The sequence below is a fragment of the Podarcis muralis genome, chromosome 11 (genome assembly GCF_964188315.1).
Source record: "Podarcis muralis chromosome 11, rPodMur119.hap1.1, whole genome shotgun sequence".
Lineage (NCBI taxonomy): Eukaryota > Metazoa > Chordata > Lepidosauria > Squamata > Lacertidae > Podarcis > Podarcis muralis.
In genome coordinates, this window is record NC_135665.1 from 63,808,159 (window position 1) to 63,825,421 (window position 17,263).

Here is a 17,263-nt window from a genome sequence, read left to right on the forward strand (position 1 = left end):
TTCCACCCCCCCCCCCCCCGAATTCTTAGAGAGGGGTGTTTAGCGCGAGCAGAATTCAAAACAGCCTCTATAAGTTATATGCTGAGCCTTTATACTGGGCATTGACAATTGGCGAAACAGGGTCTGGATGCAACCTACAGTTTGTGGCGCTCAGTGATGTTCATGGAGGAGAGTTTTATCAAGAACTGCTAGCCATGCTAACTAAGTGGCAGCTTCAGAGGCAGGCAGCAAATAGTAGAGAGAGACACACTTGTCGACATTGTGACTGCTTGTGAGCTTCCTAGAGGCATTTGTGTGTCGTTGTTGCAAACAGAATGCTGCTCTGGTCTGATCCAGCAAGGCAGTGTCTTATGCATTTGTATAAACTTGTAGCAGCAGGGACAAATTCATCACATATGAGAAACCCACCCTCGCAGGCTGAAGTCCTGCAAGGGCAACAAGCAGTTTGCCCATATGTGAGATAGAGAGTTTTCACGTAGGCAAACCTAGCCATTTTCCTGACCCCAAAATCCTTGTCTTAACGCCTTTGTGGGCTTCCATCGTTGCCTTTGAGCCAGGACTGGTATCGTGGCTGGAGTTTCCGGCTAGGGCCAGGGTTCAAATCCTCACTCAGGCATAAAGCTTGCTGGGTGTGACGCTGGGCCACTCGCTGCGTCTCAGCCTAACCTACCCCACAGGGATGTGGTGAGGATAAAATGGGAAAGGAGAGAACCATGTACGCCACCTTGAGCTCCTTGGAGGGAAGAAGGCGGGATATAAAAATAAAATAATACGTGTGGGCATGATCGCGATGCTACACACACACCCCTTTCTGACAAAGCATAGAAGCTCAAGAGCATGATAATTTTCCTGTGTGTGGCACAGATGTCCTCTCTGCACCAATGCTGTCCCCAGTGCTACTGCAGTACTGCAATTTGGGCAGAAGTCCATCCATTCATCCCACAGGTCAAGTCAGGTCTTGCCTGTAGGCCACTGGACTCCACTTAGTTTACAGCGAGTTGAGGAAAATCCATGTCAGGAACAGGAAAGCCCTTGTACAGTGATTGCACAAAACTAGCGTGTCACATGATCAATTCTCTGTGTGTGGATGTGTGCTTTTTGTTTAAAAATAAAGAATCCCCATTCAGGTTTAGTCCTTTATTTTGAGCCTGGTTTAAAACAAGCCGCTTGAATGAAGGCAGAGGGTGCCAGGCTGAAGTTAGTGACATCCAGAACAATCGAGCTGGGAGCAGCAGCATGCTCCAGTTAATATCTGCCGAGAGTGATTGGAATGCGTGTCGTGCACGGTAGAATTCAATTGCTTTTTTTTTTTTAAGGATGTAATTGTATCACTATGGTTTTAATACTGCACACTGCTTTCGGGAGCCACAGCTTGCCTTTGAAAACCAGACATGAGTAAAGCAAGCTACAGAGTCCTTAAGAACAGCTCACTCTCCCTTGTGCATCCTCTGTTGCCCGAGGGGCTGCTCATCACTCAGCTTTCCCTCAAACCTCTTTTTTCCTGAGCAGCCTTCTCCAACTTTGTGCCCTCCCATAGGTTTGGGGCACTATCTCCCAGCAGCCGTGGCCAATAGTGAGTGATAATGGGAGGTGTGGCCCTAAGCATCAGGAAGGCACTGGGTTAGAGAAGACCTGGAGAGTGAAAACCTTCCAGACAAGGAACTAACATCCCTGCATCATTCTGTAATGCCTGGTACGTCCTTGTTAGAAGCTAAGCCATAGCCAAGGAGACCGTATTTGTTAGCCTCCCAGAAAGGGCCGTGTTAGCTGAATGCAAAGTTCTATATACAAGCTGTATTCTAATGCTCCTTCGCTGCTTGCAAACAAGCTGCTCGCCCGGGGCGAGCAAAGATTGCCCCAAGGTGACCTTGCACAAAAAGCTGGTTCTTGTTTGTTGCTGCTGTCCTCCTCTTTTAGGTCCAACATGGGCACAGGTATCCCAACCCTCTTCTCCGGTGTTGTCTCAGGCTCGCCACACCCAGTGTGGACTGGAAAAAGCCCTTTGCAATCATACAGTAAGAAGCACAAGGACTTGAACTGTGATGTAAACAATCTCCATTGAGGTGGTCCTTTCAGAGGCCAATTTCATACTTGCATTTCTGAGGTTGACTGGTTCTAGTGGGAGGAATGTACCACAGTAGCGTGAGATGGGAAGATGCCATCTTGACCTACCTGCCACCCGCATGGGGGTGGCAGATATGCTTGACAACTAACCTGCCTGATCCAGAATTCGATTTCATGCAAATACATACCCTGTGCAAGGACCGTACCATCTCAGAGCAGCAACCTAGCCTAGCCCCTCAGCCGTTTCTTAATGCAGGCAACCCAGTTGTACTTTTTGAGACAAAGCGAAGCTCTGTGCCTAGCTGCGTAGCTGTGCAGTGCAGATGTGATTGTTAAGGAAATTATCTCAAGGTGACCTGCTTTCTTATCAGGACTGTTAGTCTAATGAAAGAGGCTGCATGGATCTTGGTCAAACAAGCCCTGCCAGAAACGCTTGCTTTGAGTCAGCGGCCGTCACGTTCAGCATATTTGATAGTTCATGTTGTCGAAGAGCGGCGTGACGGTCCCATCTTTCCATTCGATCAAGATTTCGCCATGCTTCAGCGAAGGAGTGGGGGACGCTGGGATGATCTGCCCCTTGGGGCTGGGACTGGGGCTAGGTGCCCTAGGTAAGGGTGGCCGCTCCTCGTGAACCACGCGGCAGGTCTTCAGAGGAGACAGCTTCTGCTTCCGCTTCTTCCTAAATCAGGAAGCAGCAGCAGGTTATGCTTTGAAATTACTGAGAGACCCAGAATGGTATTTGCACAGTACCTGTGAGGCCTATTAGGCAAGTGAACATGGCAAGTGGCGTCTTGAATATTCTGTGGGGCCAATTTATGGCAGCCATGAACTTAAAACTGATTAATCAGCTTTGATCCATTTGAAATATAACAATAATTTAATTATTTGTACCCTGACCATCTGACTAGGTTTCCCCAATCCTGATTATCAGGGCAGCAGGCTTGGTTATTTTGAAAGCAAAAAATTACTAAAAAATGAGAGCTACTCTTAAGAAATGCCAGTAGAGAAATGTCTCCACTGCAGTTACCACCAAACTCTCCACTCTTTGCAACCTGGTGGTTTTGGTCACTGCATAATTTAAATTGTATTCTGTTTTATAAAATGCATACCACCGCTCGGCTGTTTTTAAAAGAAAAGCCCTCGCAGCAGTTTGCAAAAAAGAAAGAAAATTATCAAGAAGAATTAGTAACAATTTAAGATTGTGAAATTGTTAAAAGAACAATAGTGTTAACTCGCATCTTACACGAGGTTCAGTTTAGGGGGTCCAAATGTATATGCAAAAACGTGTAGAGTAAGGAACCCTTGGAACTGGCCCCCGTGCCGGACTTTGGGGAGGCAGCGTGAGGGCTCTGGGGTGAAACAAATAACGAGAGTGGGTTTCCTCCACTCTCCATTTATTCATTTATTCCCCCCCCCCCCCTGTGCAAAACTGTGATCATGCAAGTAAAACAGGTGAAAGATGTGAGTTACCTGTAGACTAAAACCATTAAAACTCGCATCAACTTTCTGGGTAGTTTTGTCTAGACCATGTTTTTAGTAGGTGCCAGAAAGAGTGCAGTGAAGGCGCCTGCCTGATATCAAGAGGCAAGGAGTTCCAAAGTCCAACACTAAGCAATCGAGTTCTTACAAATGCGGAACAGGTAATATGTGGCACGTGTAATAGTGCCAGTTCTGCAGATCAAAGTGGTCAAGCGGGCGCACCTAGAGTAAGGTAGAGCTTGGTATTCTTATGGCGCTTTGGAGAGCTCAAGCACTCAACAGATAATATCTTCTTGCAATCTGTGCAACAGCCATGGGGGGTGGGGGTCAGCGTTATTTGCTCCCACATTGTAGCCTGAGACCCCGGAGGAAGGGAGGGAACTTACAGCAGAGGAGGCAGAATCTGAAGCCAGGGCATTCGTGATGCAGAGGAGAGAAAGCGGAGCAAAACAGAGACTTTGCTGGTGAGACAGCAACACTGTGGGATGAATGGTCCTCTTACCTGTTGTACCGGATATTGAGAATGAGGATTGTCACTCCCAGGATAAAGGCCAGCGGGCTCAGGACAAGTATGACCGTCTTCCAGTTGGTCCCTGAAAGTGCAGTGCACCCTGTATGTTTAATTACATCATTCCTGTGCTCTTCCCACATCTCCTGTATTACCATCTTAAGGCGGTTTCCTCGTACACCTGGGTGGGTGGGGAATATTTGGGGAAATGGCCTGCCTCTCTTTCATCGGAGGTTCTTAAAAAGAGGTTGGATTAGCCATCTTTAGCTGTGATTCCTGCATTGAAGGGGGTTGGACTAGATGACCGCCAGGATCCCTTCCAACAATTCTATGATTCTGTGAAATTGCAGCAGGGGTTGGGTAGCAGGGCTCCCAGACTGTTTCCCCTGCAAGCTGGATTGCTGGGATATGGGGAGGCAGGAGCGGAGAGTCAATGAATGGATGTGCATTATGGAGGAGAATGGGTGTATCTGAATGTGTGCGTAATAATAATAATAATAATTTATTATTTATACCCCGCCCATCTGGCTCCCTCTGGGAGACCCCACCCAAAACTGACGTACAGACCCCGGAAATTCAGCTATGAGGGCATGTGGCTTTGTATTTCAGGGTACAGTGTCTCTGTCCAGGGAGGCTCTACTAAGCTCCCTGTTGAGTTCAGTTAATCCTAGCGCCATCCAGGCCAGTGGCTAATACCACATTTTGTGTTTGTGAATTTAATACGGGCTTTTATTTTTATTTTTATTTGTTTCAAAAGACTAGTAACTACAGTGAATATTCCATTTTCCACTCGCTATCCATCATACCTGTAGATCGGGGAGCTGCACCCTTCCTCTGATGTTTCTTATGAGGCATGTGCCTTTCTGGCAAGGAGAGAAAGAGGGAGAATGAAACTAAAGGATTCGGAGCAAGAAGAGAAAATCTTGCCATCTTCGCTCGCCTCTGCACCTTTGTTTCCAGGTCAGCTACACTCAGGATTTGTTGTCACTGCAAAGGTCAACCTCTGGGTGGGCTACGTACCTGGCTTCTTCAGGATGCTGCCAAAGGCATGCCCTCCATAAAAAAATAAAAATATCCATGCAGATAGAAAAACAGTGTGTCAGGGAAAAGTGTCCCTGGCATGCTAGTCTTCCGTGTGCAGGGATTTTTGTTTTGTTGTTGTTTTGTATGGAGGAGTGTTCTCTCCTGTGAGATGCCGCATGCAATTCACCGGGTGTTAGATTGGCTATTTCAGCAAGAACAAGCCCGGGGAGCCCAGGCAGGTACTGTGAGGAGGAGGGCAAGAAATCACACTAGGGTGACCAGGACTCCTGCTCCTATAATAGTCTACCTGAAGGATGTTCAACTTTAATCGGCCCTGCAGTGAAAATAACCTACAAAAATACATTATGTTAGGGGAAACTGCTTGCAGAAATATGTACGTCACTCAAAACTACGTACAAAAATGTGTTTCCTTGGAGAACTTTGCACTAAAACGCTGGTGAATTTTCACGAGGGTTTTTAAAATCGCAGTTTGCTCCTGAAATGGGGAGAACTGAAATTAAAATTGGAAAGATAAGAAACGGAGAGAAATGCAAAGGGCAAGTCCTTCCATCCCTATTGCCTGCAAATGGCAATAATGCAGTAACTCGGAAGAAGCATTGCAGAGCAACGGAGAGAGCGAAATTATGTGTGGAAGGTCCAGTATACCTGTAAATCCACCACGAATGCACTATTCACGTGTTGGAGGTAAAGGTAAAGGGATCCCTGACCATTAGGTCCAGTTGTGACCGACTCTGGGGTTGTGGCACTCATCTCGCTTTATTGGCCGAGGGAGCCGGCGTACAGCTTCCGGGTCATGTGGCCAGCATGACTAAGCCGCTTCTGGTGAACCAGAGCCGCGCACGGAAACGCCGTTTACTTTCCCACCAGAGCGATACCTATTTATCTACTTGCACTTTGACGTGCTTTCGAACTGCTAGGTTGGCAGGAGCAGGGACAGAGCAACGGGAGCTCACCCCGTCGCGGGGATTCGAACTGCCAACCATCTGATCGGCAAGCCCTAGGCTATGTGGTTTAACCCACAGCGCCACCCACGTCCTACGTGTTGGAGGACGCCCCTGTTAAAAAACGGCAGCCTACAGAACCCTACATCCTGGTGAACTAGGTTTTTCACAAGCAGGGCGATACTTACAATACAATTGCACCTTACATGCATGCAGCTTGCACGATTCCATACGTGTGTGAAGGCAGGCTGGTTGAAATTGCACAAGTTAAATCCAAGCAAGGAGGACAGTTTAATAGCTCTTTTTCTGCTGGATTTTGTGCTGTGTACCTGAAGGAGCATCTCTGCTCCCAGCATTTAGTCTGGAGACTGAGGTCCAGCTCCGAGGGCCTTCTGGCAGTTCCCTCACTGCAAGCAGTGACGTTACAGAGAACCAGCCAGAGGGCCTTCTCGGTGGTGGCGCCCTCCCTGTGGATTGCCCTCCCGTCAGATGTCAAGGAGATGAATATTCGATAGACATCTGAAGGCAGCCCTGTTTCAGGAAGCTTTTAATGTGTGGTGTTCTGCTGCGTTGTTTTATTTTCTGTTGAAAGGCACCCAGAATTAATGCTTAATTCAGAAACATCTAATTCAGTGCTGGCGACTGGCTTGCATGGCTTTGAAAGAGGATTACACAAACCCATGGAAGAGCATGCGTCTATCCCTGACTATTAACTGTGGTGGCTAAATAGAACCTCCAGGTTCAGAGGCAGTCTACCTCCGAATACCAGTTGCTGAGGAGAGCTGTTTCCTGCAAGCCCTGGAGGAGAGTCCCCTGAGCTCTGCTGGAAACGGGAAGCTCTGGCTTGCTTGGGACCATTTGCTTTATCCTGCATGGGTAGCTCAGCTGACTAGAGCATGGTGCTGATGCCAAGGTTGCAGGTTCGACAGCTGCATATTCCTGCATTGCAGGGGGTTGGACTAGATGATCCTCAGGTTCCCTCCCAACTCTGCAATCCTATGGTCCTTTGTTCTTCAGGCTGAAGTCCCCACCCTGCTTGTCGTACTCACCGTCATCTGCTTCCAGGATGACATCTTCGTTCTTTGGAAGATTGCTGGTGATATTAGGTTCCTCAACGATGGCTGGAGACGTGGGTCTGGTGTCTATAAAGAAGGTGCCGATCTCTGACAACGCAGTAGTTTTATCTGGAAGGTGGGGGGGGGGAGAGAGAGGGATATGAGGGCAATCCATGTTCTTGGGGGACAGGAGGCGGGTGGGTGTGGAGGACTCCCTGGTCCTGAATGGGGTAACTGTGCCCCTGAAGGTCCAGGTGCACAGCCTGGGAGTCATTTTGGACTCCCAGCTGCCCATGGAGGCGCAGGTCAATTCTGTGTCCAGGGCAGCTGTCTACCAGCTCCATCTGGTACGTAGGCTGAGACCCTACCTGCCTGTGGACTGTCTTGTCAGAGTGGCGCATACTCTGGTTATCTCCCACTTGGACTACTGCAATGCGCTCTACATGGGGCTGCCTTTGAAGGTGACCCAGAAACTACAACTAATCCAGAATGTGGCAGCTAGACTGGTGACTGGGAGTGGCCACTGAGACCACATAACACCGGCCCTGAAAGACCTACATTGGCTCCCAGGACGTTTCCAAGCACAACTCAAAGTGTTGGTGCTGACCTTTAAAGTCCCAAACAGCCTCGGCCCAGTAATCCTGAAGGAGCGTCTCCACCTCCATCGTTCAGCCCGGACACTGAGGTCCAGCTCCGAGGGCCTTCTGGCGGTTCCCTCATTGCGAGAAGCGAAGTTACAGGGAACCAGGCAGAGGGCCTTCTTGGTAGTGGCACCCGCCCTATGGAACACCCTCCCACCAGATGTCAAGGAAATAAACAACTAACGGACTTTTAGAAGGCATTTGAAGGCAGCCCTGTTCAGGGAAGCTTTTAACATTTGATGAACCATTGTATTTTAATATTCTGCTGGAAGCTGCCAGAATGGCTGGGGAAACCCAGCCAGATGGGCGGGTATAAATAAATTATTATTATTATTCCTCACGATGCAGCTTCCCACCTCATGCATTGCTGGGTTTAGCTGGCTGCAGCAATTCAGCACTGGTTCTAAGCGCAATAACCACATTCAGTGGTGAGGGGGAGAGAGCTCCTGGTTACGGATGGGAGCGGTTTTCTGCAAGTGAATCCCTCTTGCCTTACCTTCAGGGACCCACACCTGGGGGTCTACAAATTCCTCCACTGGGATGCTGAGCACAGGGGCCGCTGCCAGGTCTGCAGCGCAGACGATCTCCTCCGTCTCCGTCTTCCACCTGCTGAACTTGTCCTTCTCTCGGGCCAGGAAGGCCTTGTGTCCCTCCTGCTTGGTGCTGAGGTGAAGCCCCAGGCCTTGCAAAGTGAGGTGGCCTTTCCTGCTGCACACCCAGGCTTGGCGCGCCCTGTCTCCTCCGCAGGACTCCAGCTGAGCGGGTGCAAATTCCTGGGCTTTGGGGACCGTCAGGCACAGCCCGGTCTTCCAGTGGACGATGGCCCGGGTGGCGGCATCCCAGGTCCAGTGATATTGCGCAGACTGGGGCTTGCAGTCGGCCAGACCAACCCTTCCGATTTCGTGGGACGAGGCGTGGATGCACTTTTGCAAGCGGGCATTCCTGATGAGGAAGCCATCTCCTCCCGGCACTGGGGAAGAATACGATATGATACAATACAATACAATACGATACGATAATCTTTATTGTCATTGTCCCATACAGAACAATGAAATTGAAAACATCTACATCAGACATTCAAAAACCAACAAACTCTGATACCCCATAACTGAATACACTATATTCCCACAGAGACTACCTTAAAGGTAAAGGTAAAGGGACCCCTGACCATTAGGTCCAGTCGTGACTGACTCTGGGGTTGCGGCGCTCATCTCGCTTTACTGGCCAAGGGAGCCGGCGTACAGCTTCCGGGTCATGTGGCCAGCATGACTAAGCCGCTTCTGGCGAACCAGAGCAGCACACAGAAACACCATTTACCTTCCCGCCAGAGCGGTACCTATTTATCTACTTGCACTTTGACATGGCTTTCGAACTGCTAGGTGGGCAGGAGCTGGGACCGAACAACAGGAGCTCACCCCGTCGCAGGGATTCGAACTGCCGACCTTCTGATCAGCAAGCCCTAGGCTCTGTGGTTTAACCCACAGCGCCACCTGCGTCCCAAAGACTACCTTACACTGCGTTTAAAACCAAAATCGCACTTGGATAGAAACTGTTTCTCAGGTGGCTAGTCCTAGTCTTAATAACCCCTGTACCTTCTTCCAGAAGGCAGAAGCTGAAAGAGATCATTTCCGGGGTGCACACTATTCTGCACTATCTCTGCAGCTTTCTTATGGCACCTGACAGCATAGATTTGATCCAAGGTGGGAAGAGTGCACCCAATTATTCTCTCCACAGTCTTTACCACCCTGGACAGCATTGTTTTTCCCCTGACCGTGCAGCTCCCAAACCACACACACAGACCATAAGTTAATACACTCTCCACAGTACAATGGTAAAATGCCATCAACAGGTCCTTTGAGAGATTATTTTTCTGGACGATTCTCAGAAAATATAACCTCTGCTGTGCTCTCTTCATCAGGTCTTTACAGTTTTCTCCCCAGGTTAGGTTTCTTCCCAGAAATCAAAACACCAAGACCTGTTCCACACAGTTCCCCTCAATAATGAGTGGTTGAATATTCAATTTACATTTTCTAAAGTCCACAATAATCTCTTTTGTTTTCTTTAAGTTAAGAAGTGAGTTGTTTTTCCTGCACCACTTCCTCAACTGCTCAGCTTCGTTCCTATAGGCCACCTTCCCATCTCCAGCCGTGATTAAACCAACCACCATTGTATCACCTGCAAACTTAATGATCTTATTACTGGGGTATTTGGGGGTACAGTCAGCTGTATAGAGCGTGTATAAAAGCGGGCTCAACACGCATCCCTGCGGCGTCCCCGTATTCATGATGAGATCCGCAGAGACGTGGGAACCCATCCTGACCCGTTGGGAACGGTTTGATAGAAAATCTAATATCCACCTGCACAAACACGCTGAAGTCCCAGGTCTAATAGTCTGGGCACCAATCTATGCGGAATAATAGTATTAAATGCAGTATAATAGTATTAAATAAAGTCTACAAATAATAATCTCACATGGTTCCCTTGCTTCTCCAAATGAGTCAGGACAGCATGTAAAATAGAATCACTGAGTTGGAAGGGACTCCCAAAGGTCATCTAGCCCAACCCCCTGCGATGCAGGAATCTCAACTAAAGCATCCATGACAGATGGCCACCCAACCTCTGCTTAAAAACCTCCAGCGAAGCGAGAGCCCCGAGGGAGCCCGTTCCAAGCAACTGCATTGCATTTATACACATTGCCACAGAATCGGAGGATCGGAAGGCTTTCCCCAGTGGTCATCTAGTCCAACCCCCTGCCATGCGAGTTTGCTATATGTATTGGACTACAACTCCCATCAGCACAGCCGTGTTTGTTGGGGCTGATGGGAGTTGTACTCCAAAGCACCCAGAGGGCAGCAGGTTGGGAAAGCCTATGGTGTTTCTCAAACTTGGGTCATCGTCCCCCCCAGCTGTAGTTGGACTACAACTCCCAACTTCCCCTGCTAGCTAGAGATGATGGGAGTTGTAGTCCAACAACAGCTAGGGACCCAAGTTTGAGAAACCCTGTAGGCATATTGCATCAGTTGGAAGGGGATATTATTTGGCACAGCATCTTAGAAAGCAGAGACATCACCTTGCCGACAAAGGTCCATATAGTTAAAGCTCTGGTTTTCCCAGTAGTGATGTATAGAAGTGAGAGCTGGACCATAAAGAAGGCTGATCGCCGAAGAATTGATGCTTTTGAATTCTGGTGCTGGAGGAGACTCTTGAGAGTCCCATGGACTGCAAGAAGATCAAACTTATCAATTCTGAAGGAAATCAGCCCTGAGTGCTCACTGGAAGGACAGATCCTGAAGCTGAGGCTCCAAGACTTTGGCCACCTCATGAGAAGAGAAGACTCCCTGAAAAAGACCCTGATGCTGGGAAAGATGGAGGGCACAAGGAGAAGGAGACGACAGAGGATGAGATGGATGGACAGTGTTCTCAAAGCTACCAACATGAGTTTGACCAAACTGCGGGAGGCAGTGGAAGACAGGAGTGCCAGGTGTGCTCTGGTCCAGGGGGTCACGAAGAGTCGGACACAACTAAACGATTAAATGACAACAAATTATTTGGCACCCTGCCTGCTACCTCCAGGGGGGCACCCAGTGGGGGCAGGGCTGGGGTGGGGAGATGTTTGCTACAGACAAACAGCAAGCCCCGCAGAATTTCCTGTCTTTTGCAAGAACAATCCCTAATGCGGAGGTCCCAGGGCAGGCCCAAACAACGGATCTGCACTATAAACAGAATCCAGGTTGGGGAACCGCACACAATAGATTAAAGGATTGCTTTCTTAAAGGAAACCTGATGTGCCTGATATGCATTCCTCCCAGTTTTTGGATTTAGAAGAAAAAGAGGAGCTTTTTTTTGCTGAAGGTTGACTGAGGCGATGTCTCAACCAGCCACTGAAAATGGAAGAAGACAAGGCAGAGAAAGTGGTCCGATTTCATCTTCTAAAAGTGTTTCCGTACACTGGTGCCAGGTGCCTCTCCTGTTGGCCATCCTGCGAGGGCATGTCTAAGGCAGCCTTCCCCAAGCTTGTGCCCTCCAGATGTTCAGAATACACCTCCCCTCAGCCCCAGCCAGCAGCCGAGTTGTGGTCCAAAACAACTGGAAGATGCCAGGGTTGGGAAGGTTGGACTTAGGGATTTATAGCTGCTGATAGACAGCCCTGATAGACTCAAACTGATTGCTGGCTAATATTTTGCTAATATTTCCTTGCTAAAGTATGTGCTTGTTAAAATGAGGGAAAGTAACCAAATGTAAGGCCAAACTGTTCGATAAGATTTGGGAGCGGCAGGGACATTAGTATAACACATTGATGACACATTCACAAAAAATATTGGACAAGGAAATGGGATCCAGCAGCGAGGTGTATGATGGGAAAGTTGAGATCAGATAGCACAGAGAGCGCTGGGATACTATTGACACATTGGAAGAAAATGAACATCTGCATCATCTAGCATGAAGAGATTATGCTATATATATGTGGTATATTTATTTATGAGTGTGTTTTGTATGTTCTTAAATTAATTTTTGAACGATGATTGAACAGAACAAAATAAATAAATACATAAATTGCAGAAAAAAGAGGGAGGGGACTCCAGAAACATCCGAAGGGCTCCGTCCATTGCAGATTCTGCTACACATTATGCCAACCTGGTATGCTCCAGATGTTTTGGATGACAACTTTCTCCAGCACCTTGTAGTTCAAAACATCTGGCGAACAGACTGCACCGCTGACTACTGTGCAGGATTAAAGCTAACGCTAAGAATAAGCCAGCGCTCTCCTTGCCACCCAGAAAGCACCCAACATTTGTGCAATGCTTAAAACAGTTAAATATCCCAGATCCCCCCCTCCAAATTAGTAGAGCTAAAATATGCGTTGGAGACAACCCAAAATATGAGTGCTTATTTATTATTTTATCACCTTCCTGCAAGGTCCTTGAGACTGAACAGAGTGGGAGATCCCATTTTGGCCTCACAACTTTCTTTTGACAAAACAAAAAAAATTCCTTCCAGTAGCACCTTAAAGACCAACTAAGTTAGTTCTTGGTATGAGCTTTCGTGTGCATGCACACTTCTTCAGATACACAGGAAAGCTCATACCAAGAACTAACTTAGTTGGTCTTTAAGGTGCTACTGGAAGGAATTTTTTTTGTTTTGACTATGGCAGACCAACACGGCTACCCATCTGTAACTGGAACTTTCTTTTGAGGTAGGCTCATAGCTGTCAACGTTTCCCTTTTTTAAAGGGGAAATTCCCTTATTCCGAATAAGATTCCTCGCAAGAAAAGGGAAAAAGTTGACAGCTATGGGTAGGATACACTGAGAGCTTGTGATTTCCCTAAGGCCACCCAGTGTTTCATGGAGGCTGAACTCACACAGATTTTAGGTGAACGCTCCCTGGTCCAACTGCAACCCCCTATTGATTTTGTTGCGCAGGATCTCAAAAATTTAGGATGTTCGGTTTGCATATTCATGACTTGCCTAACAACATTTGTAGGTCTCAGAATTCCTGGAACAGTTTTGTTGCTCCTTTTCAAATAGCCTTCAATGGTCACCTAGCTGCACACACACAGAGAAGGGTACATTAAAAAAAACCCCACTTCTCGTTACCAGGAGAATCCGTTTCACAATCAAAACAAACACAGATCAGCCAGCGAAGGCGAACTGAAACACTGTCCATGCAGGGGAAGTATTTGTATGTAAAAGTAATAATCTTACGGACAAGGAGAAAAAAGGGGTGCAAAGAAGCAGCAGCGAAAGCAAACTTACCCTGCAGCCAAGGAAGGAAGAAAGTCCAACTCAAGCTCAGCTTGAAAAGCTTCATTGTCTCCCAGGCGAAAGAAATTGAGGGGGGTTATAGATGGGGAGAAGAGCCTTTGCAAAGGGCAAAGTGAACTGCGAAGTTGCTTTGCCTGCCTTTCATCCAGAGGGAGGAACAGGATGCGACAAAAGACGAAGATACAATTTAAAGAAGCAAGTTCTGTCTCTCCCGGCCAGCACCCTTTAGCACCCAAGATAGCAGCAGGGTTTTGATCCCAGGGGAAGTGCTGTGAGAAAGCCCATGTCCGAGGAAAATCACATCCAGCAAAAATTGCAAAAAGTGCTGGCTAGCTCCTGCTGATGGAAGAGAAGGGAAACTTTTGAGAAGTGCAGAGTTCTTCTTCTTCAGGCAGGGTGATGGTGGGTTTGGGGAAGAAGACCACCTTCCCGCCCGGGTGGCAAGTGGTGCCCTAAAAGGATATAAAAAAACTATAGCGCAGTAATTGCAGCAGCAACGTGGGGAGTGGGAAGGGAGAAGCAACAGAGCTGCTGGGCTCTGTTCTTTACAAGTTGTGATTCCTGAATAGGGACAGAGAATTCTAAAGAACTGGAGCTGTTGCTGGTGAGGTCGCTGCTGGGAACTGGAGAGGAGCCAAAACAGGCACTTCAGCCCACAAAGGAGAAGGGAAGGCCTCTGGGCTCCCAGATTAGGATGTTCCCTTTTGCTGCGGATCCTCTTTTCACACTTAGAAAGCCTGTGGCGTTTGCACGAGGACTTACGAAGCTGCCCGTATTGAAGTGTGGTGTGCTGGTCCCGGGGGGAGGTTACCGTGAGGCGTGGTCAGAGTCCGGTCCTGGGTCGAGGGTCTGGAGACTGTCCACAAAGGGTGAAGTGGGGTCCAAAGCAAGAAGCCGGGCGTGGTCGGGAACTCCGGAAGAACAGGTCTGGGCGCTGGCAGAAACAGGTCTCCAGTGATGTTGCTCCCGCAACCTGGGACTGGGCTGACTGGCCTTTATCTCCTCTGGGGCCTAGGGCGGTCCTGGCCCACAGGTGACTCGCCTCTCCTGGCCTTAAGGCGAGCACTCCTCCTGAGAGAACTTAGTTCCCTCCGCCTCTCTGCCCTGAGCAACTCAGGAGAGGCTGGAGGGTTACTGGACCCAGAAGGCAGCCTCACCTTCCCCTGACAGGGCTGGGAGAGGAGCACCTGCAGGCAATGGGTCCTCCATCACCCCCGGAGCCAGAGCAGATTCACCTGGTGCCTGCTCCTGAGGATCCGGCACAGGTGCGGGCCCTTCAGATTCAAGGCCCTGCCCTGGCTCAGCCGGCCCTGGAGGCGGGGACTCCTGTGCAGGCTGGGATTCCTCCGGTTCAGCCTCTGAATCAGATTCCCAGGCCATCACATGTGGGTTCCCACGAGGCAAGACATAGTGATAACAGCAAGAACCTTTATTGAACTACAGTGGTACCTCTGGATGCGAACGGGATCCATTCCAGAGCCCCATTCGCATCCAGAAGCGAACGCAACCCGCGTCCGTGTGTCTGCGCATGCGTGGGTCCCTATTCACCACTTCCACGCATGCGCGTGATGTCATTTTGACCATCTGCGCATGCACGAGCGGCGAAACCCAGAAGTAACGCACTCCGTTACTTCCGGGTCGCCGCAGCGCGCAACCCGAAAATACTTATCCTGAAGCTACTTCAACCCGAGGTATGACTGTACATAACTGGGAAACAGGGGCAAAGCAACTGCTTATATACATTTCTGAAAGCCTGGGCCACTCCCACTCCCAGCATGATTGGTTAGCTAAACTTCCAAGCTGCGAATCACTACTCACGAGTTCAAGGGCCAATGGCAGAGGCCCGAATCCTGAAGTGTTCTGTGATTGGACACCCTGTATCGAATCAGAACAAAGGAGCTCCATACTCAAGCTCAGGCAAACACAGACCACTGAATACATAAGACTTATTCCAGGGGCCCATCTAGTCTGGTCCTTAGCGCCATCGCTCAGCGGTAGAGAGCACCTGCTTTGCTGCAGAAGATCCCGGGATCAATCCTTGGTGGCAGGGCTGGGAAGTTCACCCTGCCTGAAACCCCTGCTGCCGGCCAGTGTAGACAATACTGAGCAAGATGGCTTCCTCCCCATGTTCCTGTTGGAATCAGACCTGTATTCAGAACAATGAGGACTAGAATCTTAGCTCGTTTTTAAAGGAAAGGGCCATAGCGCAGGGGAAGAGCATAGCACAAATATGTACACACTTTCCACTTACAAATGCCTTTTCACGTGTATCTTTTGGTTCGCAAAACTCCGAGAAGTGCCATGTTTCAGTTTGTGTGTTGCAAATTAAGTAGGTTCACATTAAACCTCAAACTAAATATATCCTCCATTGCTAGCTGCAGCTGTAGGAAAATAGGAAATATACTGAGAAACTCTTCCCCCAATGCAGAAAGCAAGACTTTTGAAAGATCCTTTGCTTTATTCCTCAGCGTCCTCGTATTGATCTCCCCGCACCTGCCTTTGGCTAGCTGTGCTCTTTTTGCTGCAGAATGAAAGACGTTCTTTCCATTTATTAACCTTTTATATTAATATTCTGGTAGGGAATAGTGTAAATTAGATCAGAGCTGTGGCATCATGAGACCACAAGCAGGGATTCCAGGAGGAAACTTTGGGTGCCTCAAAACAGGCCATTTTCATGAGATCTGCCCTCCCCATGCATGCAAGGTTTTGGGGTTTTTTCCCCAGCTTTCACATACTATTATTGTCACCAGTAATGTATTTTTAAATCCCTCACTTAATCTAGATTAAGGGTAGAAATCCAGTAAATTAAAAAAACAACAACTGTGTTGCCAACAACCCATTTGCAACATCTCAGCAACTGGCTTCCAGCAAGCATTCAACACCTGTCTGGAAGCATCCTTTATCGAGGAAGATGTTTTTATGCTCCTCAAACGTCTCCAGACCATTTCCCCCCTCTGCAGTTTTTATTGGGAACCATCAAAATGTCTCTCTGAATAAAGAGTTTCCTCAAAATTCAGTGGGAGCCACAGACACTTGCAAACATGTCCTTTGCCCTGGGTGTGTGTGGGGGGGGGGGGGCAGGACGCAGTGTCATTTTCTGCAACCGGCGTTCCTTCTCTCTTTTGTAGCAAAATTCCAGAAAGAAGGGCAAGAAGATACCCCAGAAGTTTAAAAGGGGGGGGGGATCATCCTTCTCACAGGGGCTAATTAATTTGTACAGTGGTACCTTGGTTCTCATGGGACGTGGGTGGCGCTGTGGGTTAAACCACAGAGCCTAGGACTTGCCGATAAGAAGGTCGTGGTTCGAATCCCCGCGACGGGGTGAGCTCCCGTTGCCCGGTCCCTGCTCCTGCCAACCTAGCAGTTCAAAAGCACGTCAAAGTGCAAGTAGATAAATAGGTACCGCTCCGGTGGGAAGATAGACGGCGTTTCCGTGCGCTGCTCTGGTTCGCCAGAAGCAGCTTAGTCAAGCTGGCCACATGACCTGGAAGCTGTACGCCGGCTCCCTCGGCCAATAAAGCGAGATGAGCGCCGCAACCCCAGAGTTGGCCATGAATGGACCTAATGCTCAGGGGTCCCTTTACCTTTACCTAGATATGCCCAGGATTGCACTGAAACTTCCTTGTGCTCGATTCTCATTGAAATCAACGAGACTTGACTTTTCCGCACTGATTTATATGGGGCCAAATTCCAAGCCATTTCCTGGATCCAGCCCAATATATTTAAACGCACAACCGCAAACCAGCATTAACTATGCTGCGTGTTGTG

The 17,263-nt window shown here is 48.6% G+C and overlaps 1 protein-coding gene across 2 annotated transcripts; it reads right to left on the reverse strand.

The window, feature by feature from the left end:
• Window positions 1-1,122: 1,122 nt before the first annotated feature.
• Window positions 1,123-14,449, reverse strand: LOC114606352 (uncharacterized). 2 transcript variants are annotated; one of them, XM_028748491.2, is made up of 6 exons: window positions 13,487-14,449; window positions 8,229-8,702; window positions 7,086-7,220; window positions 4,858-4,914; window positions 4,046-4,136; window positions 1,123-2,743 (listed from the first exon to the last, which is right to left on the reverse strand). In XM_028748491.2, exons 1-6 carry the CDS (start codon window positions 13,539-13,541, stop codon window positions 2,524-2,526), a joined length of 1,032 nt encoding a protein of 343 aa, XP_028604324.2. In that variant the 5' UTR covers window positions 13,542-14,449; the 3' UTR covers window positions 1,123-2,523. The 2 variants fall into 2 exon arrangements, with proteins under 2 accessions (XP_028604324.2, XP_028604325.2); XM_028748492.2 differs by lacking the exon at window positions 4,858-4,914 and having other exon boundaries at window positions 13,487-14,439.
• Between the last annotated feature and the right edge of the window lie 2,814 nt (window positions 14,450-17,263).